Genomic DNA, 11,667 nt, shown 5'->3' on the forward strand with positions numbered 1-11,667 from the left:
CCACACAAACACACACACACACACACACACACACACACACACACACACACACACACACACACACACACACACACACACACACACACACACACACACACACACACCACACACACACACACACAACACACACACACACACACACAACACACACACACACACACACACACACACACACACACACACACACACACACACACACACACTCTTCGTGTATTGTTTATGTGTAGTTACATATACCAAATGTGATATATCCCTATGTATATACTAGATACATTTACATTGACATTTAGTATATTCCAACATATTGATTATAATAATATTTACTAATGTATCACACATCCACAGGCCAGTCGTGTATACAGACATCCAGGACTACTAAAGTACATCGATGGTGGTATATAGGGGAAGTTGTTGTAATAACCGAAAGAGCAAAACCACTGCTACACCACGACTGGATCAAATGTCACCACTGCACATCTCAGCTGGATTGTTGTCCATTATAGATACTCTGGTTTTTCTTCATGATAGGGTAATGTGATGTTAATGTACAAATTACTTTAGGATAATTTTTTTATTTAGAAATGCTACCAAGAGTATTCATATATGTGATTGATGTTCCTTTGTATTTATCTGATTATTTTAAGATGTGTGAACATAACAGGAAGTAATAGTAAATAGTGTAATTGTATAATTATATTTCATTTCAGCTTTTTTTGTGTGTATATGTGTTTTTATTTGAATATGTTTTGTGTGGATGTATATGTATACATATCCTTCTGTGTTTCTTTGTTGTTTTTTGGAGATGTACCGGTATTTAAGTATATTTTGTGACTTTATATCTAGAGAGAGAATATCAGACAAATCAAGAAGTATTAAGTGGTAACATTTCACCTACAGGCTGGTGTAAGTCATAATAATGTCAGTGCTGCCAGTATATTCATCACTAGTGATGGAACATGGAAATTATGGGGACTGGAGTATTCATGCAGGTACTAATAATGCATATTCATTAAGCTTCAAATAAAGATCTAACTTGTAAATATTCTGCTTTCATAGTTACATATAAAAGATGAGAGCATAACTGAAGTAAATTAGTAAAATGTAATCTTTTCTCCTCATGACAGTTTGGGGAGCTAATCGAGATCACATGAACACATTAATGGTTACTGTCATGAAAAATCAATACCACCGGATGATAAAGCAAGAATAACACTGCATATCAACATGCTCGCGATTCTTATGCATTTGCCTGTCTCGTAGAAGAAATTTTAACACCTGACAGAGTGGCAGGTTAGTGTAAAGCTGTAAAATGTTTATACATAATTGTGTAAGTTATTTGCATGAGTTAATTTTATAGAACTAAAGTCTCTGTCTCATAGAATAATGTATCCACAAATCACCTAAGCCATTAATAGCAATTTGACATGGAAAAGTTGTGTTGTAAAATAAACATAACTTCTAGTTTAAGCTGTTTTCAATTATCAGAACAACTGATGTAGGAAACTAGATTTATGCCAATGTGAAAGTCTCATAGCTTTGAAGATGACTAGTAGTAAACAATTATTTGATATAACTAGAATTGGGATTGTAATTATATGCACACGCACACGGACATGCACACAGACTCACACTCACGCTCACACGCACGCACGCACGCACACACAATCACACTCACGCACACGCAATCACACTCACGCACACACACTCACACTCACACTCACACTCACACTCACACTCACACTCACACTCACTCTCACTCTCACTCTCACTCTCACTCTCACTCTCACTCTCACTCTCTCTCTCTCTCTCTCTCTCTCTCTCACACACACACACACACACACACACACACACACACACACACACACACACACACACACTACACACACACACACTCTGGGGTCATCACTTATGAACAGTTATGTCCCCAGATATTGCCGGGGCGGAAGAGTTCATTTTTTGGCTTCGCAGCAGCGGCAAGAACAAGGACTGGACACAGAGGCCTCGATTATCTCTTTTAGAAAACCACCAGATATTCCACCATGACTTTTGAAACTCCACCACAATCTTACCAATGTCCTCCTGCTTTCGGATCACAAGAGGAAGAATTTGTCAAGTAAGTGTTATTTCAGTGTATTTTGTTCCATCTAAGATTACAGGTGTTCATTGAAGTGGTGGGTGGATGATTGCTGAATGCAAATGATTTACATTCTGCAAGGATGGTAAATATAATCAATATGACAATTACAATTCTTGTACTCTTCATCTGATGATGACCCTAAATCATCTAAGAAAATAAACATGCATGCTTATTTGCAGTTCATGAAGGAAGTCTTTCATCCATTTCAGTTACCTTTCACTTCATCTAAGTGTTCTAATTTCCACAATACTCTAATGTGTGACACCTTATCAAATGCGATAAGTTTAAACATATTTACACGCACACGCACATGCACACACACACGCACACTCACACTCACACGCACACGCACACGCACACGCACACGCACACGCACACGCACACGCACACACACACACACACACACACACACATACATACATATATATGTATGTCTCTCTCCTCTCTCTTCTCTTCTCTTCACTTAAACTTCACTTCACTTCACTTCACTTCACTTCACTTCACTTCACTTCATTTCACTTCACTCACTTCACTTCACTTCACTCACTCACTCACTCACCTCACTCTCTCTCTCTCTCTCTCTCTCTCTCTCTCTCTCTCTCTCTCCTATCCACTCCCTCTCCCCTCTCTCAACTTAATCTGAATTCCCTTTAAAGGTCTTTAGCCGACTCCCTGTGCAAGTATCCAGAGGAGCTGGTTTCAAGTACCTTGGCTGGAGCACTATTGAGTCGTCCTCTGCTACTGCATCCAGCAGCTGCAACCCATCTTATGCCCAAGCTGCTCATACCTCAGTCAAGTAGGTGTTAATTTTTTCTTCTTCTTCTTCTTCTTTCTTTGTCATTCTTTCTTTCTTTCTTTTTTTCTTTTTTCATTTACATGCAGTTGTACCAGTAGTTAGTGATTTCTGTGTATAAAAGTTTTAGATTATTATGTGCAGAAGAATTTTCTTTCCTTATTTCTCTCTCTTCCTTTTTTAGTACAGAAATAAGTTAAATAAATGCTCTTTCTCTATTCTTTTCTTTTCCTTTTTTTCTTTTTTTGATCAGGCAAGATGGAATGTAAACTCCTCCATTTCTGTTCACAGGCTCAGAAAAAGAAGGGGAATCTGGACTGTTTTCCCCAGAGGTCTTCCGTCGGGACATTATCCCACAGGTGGTGAGGCTCTACAGCGTCCATGATGCTACCGTGAGAAACATTCTCCTCACTTCCTCCCCCACTACGTGTCACTGATTCCTGAAGACATCTTAGCTAATGATGTTGTAAGTTTTTTGTTGTTTTTTATGTAAAACAGCTCTTAACCCCTATGATCCGGATGATGTGACCATCACTTGCTTGAGGGGTGGTTGATGTAAATATATCATCATGGGAAAATTTGGCTGTGGGCTGGGGTGATAGGAACATGAGCATTTCAGCTAAAGGTCAAGGTGATGGGAAAGATTCTCCAAGAATGCACAAAGCTCCTGGAGGATGAATAGAGCCATTTTGCATTTAGAAAGGGCTTTTACATTATTTCCATCAGAATGTAGAATGTAAATGTCCATGAGCCATGACTGGAAGACTGCTGGCTGCAAGGAGGATGCTCTCTCCATGATTGGGATTAGAGTTCAGCCTGCCATGACTGGCACTGCAGGTTGTATTGCATTAATTGAATATTAGGAAAAAGTAGAAAAAAAGGCAACAAATAATAACAAAATGTTACATATTGTTGTTATTATTGCACTGAGTTATAGATACCTCAAGAAATGATTTGGAGTCTGTGCAAGGAAAACAGTCTATTACTATCTGGATAAAACAAATCAACGGATAGATATTAACTTTGGAAACTTGAATAAAAGCTAAAAACATATGCAGTAAAGAGAAAATAACACAAATGGGAGGCATGGAGTCACTGCACAGGAGTATCTGTTTGCACCCAGCCGACAAGCCGCACACCCAGACGAGTGTCCACTCATGTAAGCCTGATGCCAGTACTTTGGGCCACATGATAGCAGTGAAGCATCCAGATCCACTGGGTTAATATGCACATCTGACTATGTGAAGTTAAATAATATAGATAAATATAGACAAGTTCTTGGTTGATATAGATGGTTATTGATATATGTACACTGAGGATGATATATATGTGTTGTTGGTTAATTCCCTAGAGATGTCATGACTAGTAATACAATAGGCTGGCTCTTAAGAAATACAATTAAATATACTTTTGGGAGTGATTTTATGAAAGATTATACTCTTTAGGGAAAGGAAAAATGATTATTTTATATCTAATATTTTATATCTTCTTTTCATATTTTCCAGTGTTATTGTGAATTGTTGATACTGTAATATTTATGTAGATAGAAGAAGGATTAACTTATGATTAGATGAACAGTGAATAGCTTTGTATGTATCCAAAAACTATTGCAGATAATGGTTAGTGTTAGTTTACATTCATTTTTATTCAATTCAGCTGCCAGAACTTCTTTGGGTATACGAGATTCCAGTGATACTCTAGTGACAGCAACACTACACGCTCTCGCACATTTAGTTCCTATCCTTGGAGCCAATAGAGTCATAGGGGAAAATCGCAGCATCTCTTCACCACTGCCAAACCCAAGGTAAGTTTTTATTAATCCCTTTGACAGACACTCATGATTGGTAATATTTGTGTTTTCAAATTAGGTTGGAATGTTTAAGGTGAACTTCCTTTCTTCTTCTTTCCCCTCTCCCTTTCTCTCTTTCTTTCCTTTCTTCCATCCCTTCCTCTCCCTTTCTTCTTTTCTCGCTCTCCTCCTTCCTTCTTCTCCCCCACACACTTCTTTCTTTCATTCTTTCTCCTTCCCCCTCTCCCTCCTTCCTTTCCTCCTTCCCCCCTCCCCCACTCTCTCTTTCTCTTTCTTTCTCATTCTCATTCTTTGGAGCACTAACATATCAATATATTGCATTGTAGGGAGCAGCAAGTTTGCCAGTAGGGAAAGGAATGGTGCCTCATCAACTAAAAAATAGTGAAGGAACGGCCAAGAACACCAACGTTAAGCCATGGACCACTTCTTCCAAAAGAACTAAATCTTCAGGTATGTAAAATTCACAAGCACACACACTCACACATATTTGCGTGTGTGTGTGTGTGTGTGTGTGTGTGTGTGTGTGTGTGTTTGTGTATTTATATATATACATGTGTGTGTGTGTGTTTCTGTGTGTATATATATGTATGTATATATATATATATATATATACATACATATATATACACACAGAAACACACACACACACATGTATATATATAAATACACAAACACACACACACACACACACACACACACACACACACACACACGCAAATATGTGTGAGTGTGTGTGCTTGTGAATTTTACATACCTGAAGATTTAGTTCTTTTGGAAGAAGTGGTCCATGGCTTAACGTTGGTGTTCTTGGCCGTTCCTTCACTATTTTTTAGTTGATGAGGCACCATTCCTTTCCCTACTGGCAAACTTGCTGCTGCCTACAATGCAATATATTGATATGTTAGTGCTACAAAGAATGAGAATGAGAAAGAAAGAGAAAGAGAGAGTGGGGGAGGGGGGAAGGAGGAAAGGAAGGAGGGAGAGGGGGAAGGAGAAAGAATGAAAGAAAGAAAGTGTGTGGGGGAGAAGAAGGAAGGAGGAGAGCGAGAAAAGAAGAAAGGGAGAGGAAGGGATGGAAGAAAGGAAAGAAAGAGAGAAAGGGAGAGGGGAAAGAAGAAGAAAAGGAAGTTCACCTTAAACATTCCAAACCTAATTTGTAAACACAAATATTACCAATCATGAGTGTCTGTCAAAGGGATTAATAAAAACTTACCTTGGGTTTGGCAGTGGTGAAGAGATGCTGCCGATTTTCCCCTATGACTCTATTGGCTCCAAGGATAGGAACTAAATGTGCGAGAGCGTGTAGTGTTGCTGTCACTAGAGTATCACTGGAATCTCGTATACCCAAAAGAAGTTCTGGCAGCTGAATTGAAATAAAAATGAATGTAAACTAACACTAACCATTATCTGCAATAGTTTTGGATACATACAAAAGCTATTCACTGTTCATCTAATCATAAAGTTAATCCTTCTTCTATCTACATAAATATTACAGTATCAACAATTCACAATAACACTGGAAAATATGTAAAGAAGATATAAAATATTAGATATAAAATAATCATTTTTCCTTTCCCTAAAGAGTATAATCTTTCATAAAATCACTCCCAAAAGTATATTTAATTGTATTTCTTAAGAGCCAGCCTATTGTATTACTAGTCATGACATCTCTAGGGAATTAACCAACAACACATATATATCATCCTCAAGTGTACATATATCAATAACCATCTATATCAACCAAGAACTTGTCTATATTTATCTATATTATTTAACTTCACATAGTCAGATGTGCATATTAACCCAGTGGATCTGGATGCTTCACTGCTATCATGTGGCCCAAAGTACTGGCATCAGGCTTACATGAGTGGACACTCGTCTGGGTGTGCGGCTTGTCGGCTGGGTGCAAACAAGATACTCCTGTGCAGTGACTCCATGCCTCCCATTTGTGTTATTTTCTCTTTTACTGCATATGTTTTTAGCTTTTATTCAAGTTTCCAAAGTTAATATCTATCCGTTGATTTGTTTTATCCAGATAGTAATAGACTGTTTTCCTTGCACAGACTCCAAATCATTTCTTGAGGTAGTCTATAACTCAGTGCAATAATAACAACAATATGTAACATTTTGTTATTATTTGTTGCCTTTTTTTCTACTTTTTCCTAATATTCAATTAATGCAATACAACCTGCAGTGCCAGTCATGGCAGGCTGAACTCTAATCCCAATCATGGAGAGAGCATCCTCCTTGCAGCCAGCAGTCTTCCAGTCATGGCTCATGGACATTTACATTCTACATTCTGATGGAAATAATGTAAAAGCCCCTTTCTAAATGCAAAATGGCTCTATTCATCCTCCAGGAGCTTTGTGCATTCTTGGAGAATCTTTCCCATCACCTTGACCTTTAGCTGAAATGCTCATGTTCCTATCACCCCAGCCCACAGCCAAATTTTCCCATGATGATATATTTACATCAACCACCCCTCAAGCCAAGTGATGGTCACATCATCCGGATCATAGGGGTTAAGAGCTGTTTTACATAAAAAACAACAAAAAAACTTACAACATCATTAGCTAAGATGTCTTCAGGAATCAGTGACACGTAGTGGGGGAGGAAAGTGAGGAGAATGTTTCTCACGGTAGCATCATGGACGCTGTAGAGCCTCACCACCTGTGGGATAATGTCCCGACGGAAGACCTCTGGGGAAAACAGTCCAGATTCCCCTTCTTTTTCTGAGCCTGTGAACAGAAATGGAGGAGTTTACATTCCATCTTGCCTGATCAAAAAAAGAAAAAAAGGAAAAGAAAAGAATAGAGAAAGAGCATTTATCTTAACTTATTTCTGTACTACAAAAGGAAGAGAGAGAAATAAGGAAAGAAAATTCTTCTGCACATAATAATCTAAAACTTTTATACACAGAAATCACTAACTACTGGTACAACTGCATGTAAATGAAAAAAAGAAAAAAAAGAAAGAAAGAAAGAATGACAAAGAAAGAAGAAGAAGAAGAAGAAAAAATTAACACCTACTTGACTGAGGTATGAGCAGCTTGGGCATAAGATGGGTTGCAGCTGCTGGATGCAGTAGCAGAGGACGACTCAATAGTGCTCCAGCCAAGGTACTTGAAACCAGCTCCTCTGGATACTTGCACAGGGAGTCGGCTAAAGACCTTTAAAGGGAATTCAGATTAAGTTGAGAGAGGGGAGAGGGAGTGGATAGGAGAGAGAGAGAGAGAGAGAGAGAGAGAGAGAGAGAGAGAGAGTGAGTGAGTGAGTGAGTGAGTGAAGTGAAGTGAAGTGAAGTGAAGTGAAGTGAAGTGAAGTGAAGTGAAGTGAAGTGAAGTGAAGTGAAGTGAAGTGAAGTGAAGTGAAGAGAAGAGAAGAGAGAGGAGAGAGACATACATATATATGTATGTATGTGTGTGTGTGTGTGTGTGTGTGTGTGTGTGTGTGTGTGTGTGTGTGTGTGTGTGTGTGTGTGTGTGTGTGTGTGTGTGTGCGTGTGCGTGTGCGTGTGCGTGTGCGTGTGCGTGTGCGTGTGCGTGTGAGTGTGAGTGTGCGTGTGTGTGTGCATGTGCGTGTGCGTGTAAATATGTTTAAACTTATCGCATTTGATAAGGTGTCACACATTAGAGTATTGTGGAAATTAGAACACTTAGATGAAGTGAAAGGTAAACTGAAATGGATGAAAGACTTCCTTCATGAACTGCAAATAAGCATGCATGTTTATTTTCTTAGATGATTTAGGGTCATCATCAGATGAAGAGTACAAGAATTGTAATTGTCATATTGATTATATTTACCATCCTTGCAGAATGTAAATCATTTGCATTCAAGCAATCATCCACCCACCACTTCAAATGAACACCTGTAATCTTAGATGGAACAAAATACACTGAAATAACACTTACTTGACAAATTCTTCCCTCTTGTGATCCGAAAGCAGGAGGACATTGGTAAGATTGTGGTGGAGTTTCAAAAAGTCATGGTGGAATATCTGGTGGTTTGCTAAAAGAGATAATCGAGGCCTCTGTGTCCAGTCCTTGTTCTTGCCGCTGCTGCGAAGCCAAGAAATGAACTCTTCCGCCCCGGCAATATCTGGGGACATAACTGTTCATAAGTGATGACCCCAGAGTGTTTGTGTGTAGTGTGTGTGTGTGTGTGTGTGTGTGTGTGTGTGTGTGTGTGTGTGTGTGTGTGTGAGAGAGAGAGAGAGAGAGAGAGAGAGAGAGAGAGAGAGAGAGAGAGAGAGAGTGAGAGTGAGAGTGAGAGTGAGAGTGAGAGTGAGAGTGAGAGTGAGTGTGAGTGTGAGTGTGAGTGTGAGTGTGAGTGCGTGAGTGTGATTGCGTGTGCGTGAGTGTGATTGTGTGTGCGTGCGTGCGTGCGTGTGAGCGTGAGTGTGAGTCTGTGTGCATGTCCGTGTGCGTGTGCATATAATTACAATCCACAATTCTAGTTATATCAAATAATTGTTTACTACATAGTCATCTTCAAAGCTATGAGACTTTCACATTGGCATAAATCTAGTTTCCTACATCAGTTGTTCTGATAATTGAAAACAGCTTAAACTAGAAGTTATGTTTATTTTACAACACAACTTTTCCATGTCAAATTGCTATTAAATGGCTTAGGTGATTTGTGGATACATTATTCTATGAGACAGAGACTTTAGTTCTATAAAATTAACTCATGCAAATAACTTACACAATTATGTATAAACATTTTACAGCTTTACACTAACCTGCCACTCTGTCAGGTGTTAAAATTTCTTCTACGAGACAGGCAAATGCATAAGAATCGCGAGCATGTTGATATGCAGGTGTTATTCTTGCTTTATCATCCGGTGGTATTGATTTTTCATGACAGTAACCATTAATGTGTTCAATGTGATCTCGAGTTAGCTCCCCAAAACTGTCATGAGGAGAAAAGATTACATTTTACTAATTTACTTCAGTTATGCTCTCATCTTTTATATGTAACTATGAAAGCAGAATATTTACAAGTTAGATCTTTATTTGAAGCTTAATGAATATGCATTATTAGTACCTGCATGAATACTCCAGTCCCCATAATTTCCATGTTCCATCACTAGTGATGAATATACTGGCAGCACTGACATTATTATGACTTACACCAGCCTGTAGGTGAAATGTTACCACTTAATACTTCTTGATTTGTCTGATATTCTCTCTCTAGATATAAAGTCACAAAAATATACTTAAATACCGGTACATCTCCAAAAAACAAACAAAGAAACACAGAAGGATATGTATACATATACATCCACACAAAACATATTCAAATAAACACACATATACACACAAAGAAAGCTGAAATGAAATATAATTATACAATTACACTATTTACTATTACTTCCTGTTATGTTCACACATCTTAAAATAATCAGATAAATACAAAGGAACATCAAATCACATATATGAATACTCTTGGTAGCATTTCTAAATAAAAAAAATTATCCTAAAGTAATTTGTACATTAACATCACATTACCCTATCATGAAGAAAAACCAGAGTATCTATAATGGACAACAATCCAGCTGAGATGTGCAGTGGTGACATTTGATCCAAGTCGTGGTGTAGCAGTGGTTTTGCTCTTTCGGTTATTACAACAACTTCCCCTATAATACCACCATCGATGTACTTTAGTAGTCCTGGATGTCTGTATACACGACTGGCCTGTGGATGTGTGATACATTAGTAAATATTATTATAATCAATATGTTGGAATATACTAAATGTCAATGTAAATGTATCTAGTATATACATAGGGATATATCACATTTTGGTATATGTAACTACACATAAACAATACACAGAAGAGTGTGTGTGTGTGTGTGTGTGTGTGTGTGTGTGTGTGTGTGTGTGTGTGTGTGTGTGTGTGTGTGTGTGTGTGTGTGTGTGTGTGTGTGTGTGTGTGTGTGTGTGTGTGTGTGTGTGTGAGTGAGTGAGTGAGTGAGTGAGTGAGTGAGTGAGTGAGTGAGTGAGTGAGTGAGTGAGTGAGTGAGTGAGTGAGTGAGTGAGTGAGTGAGTGAGTGTGTGTGTGTATTATTTATAAAACATTGCTGTTTTATAAATAAATCATACACCTACAAATACATGACCAAGCCCACTCCCTCTCCCGCAAAACCACATATCCACCCACCCATTCATTTTTTCAATCACTCATCACCCATACACACCTGTAATGCCCTTTCAATATACGGCCTCTTTCTGGAACTTGGAGGATGAGCAGCTGAGAATACTGTAACAGGAACATCTCCCAATTCTCCTGGGGCCATTGTCCAGTCTTCATATACCTGTGGATACAAGAATGGATACTGGAGTTTTTAAGGATATGCACATACAGAGGCAAAAGTACATGTGTATTTTGCTTAGTGAGTTCTGGTTTAGAATACTTTTTTCAACTTAAAAGAGAAGGGGAAAAATCACACATTAAAGCTATCAATTTTGTCTTAAGATATTTTGAACTAGATGTAATAAAACCAAAAAAAATAATGCAAAGTAATGTATCAAAGAGGTTTAGAGGTTTTCTTTTCCCTTTAACATACAAGTTTTTCCCTATAAATATAATCTTAATATATGAAATGTCTGTTTATAAATGGCTTTGGAAATAAGCCATGTGTAACACCTAAGACTTGAATATACTGTTTGTACTCTACTTTTCTTCTGCTGGAAAAGAAAGAAAGAAAAAAAATCATACTATTTCCATGATAAAGTTCTTTCTGAAATATCATTACTGTTTTTTTATTACAATTATTCATTTTGGTATTTTCTTCTATCATCATTTACCTAATACTTATGGCAAGCTCAATACATATAATATACATAAACTTCAACTAAATCCATAGAAAATACATTGCATATCTTTACAATACATACAATAATAGAACATGCAGATATCATATCAT

At 37.9% G+C, this 11,667-nt stretch overlaps 1 protein-coding gene and 1 long non-coding RNA gene across 2 annotated transcripts; one reads left to right on the plus strand and one right to left on the minus strand.

Moving 5' to 3' along the window:
* The first annotated feature begins 2,098 nt into the window (after positions 1–2,098).
* LOC119568867 lies at positions 2,099–3,344 on the plus strand. The gene is made up of 3 exons (XR_005228172.1): positions 2,099–2,113; positions 2,794–2,933; positions 3,222–3,344. It is a non-coding gene; the product is annotated as an uncharacterized LOC119568867 (long non-coding RNA).
* A 2,142-nt stretch (positions 3,345–5,486) lies between these two features.
* LOC119568866 (protein-associating with the carboxyl-terminal domain of ezrin-like) lies at positions 5,487–11,077 on the minus strand. The gene is made up of 9 exons (XM_037917281.1): positions 10,939–11,077; positions 10,250–10,435; positions 9,786–9,877; positions 9,481–9,650; positions 8,651–8,837; positions 7,770–7,909; positions 7,303–7,478; positions 5,954–6,103; positions 5,487–5,618 (listed from the first exon to the last, which is right to left on the minus strand). The coding sequence occupies exons 1-9, from the start codon at positions 11,035–11,037 to the stop codon at positions 5,487–5,489; spliced, it is 1,332 nt and encodes a 443-aa protein (XP_037773209.1). The 5' UTR covers positions 11,038–11,077.
* Between the last annotated feature and the right edge of the window lie 590 nt (positions 11,078–11,667).

This window comes from Penaeus monodon, unplaced genomic scaffold (genome assembly GCF_015228065.2).
Source record: "Penaeus monodon isolate SGIC_2016 unplaced genomic scaffold, NSTDA_Pmon_1 PmonScaffold_11252, whole genome shotgun sequence".
Taxonomy (NCBI): domain Eukaryota; kingdom Metazoa; phylum Arthropoda; class Malacostraca; order Decapoda; family Penaeidae; genus Penaeus; species Penaeus monodon.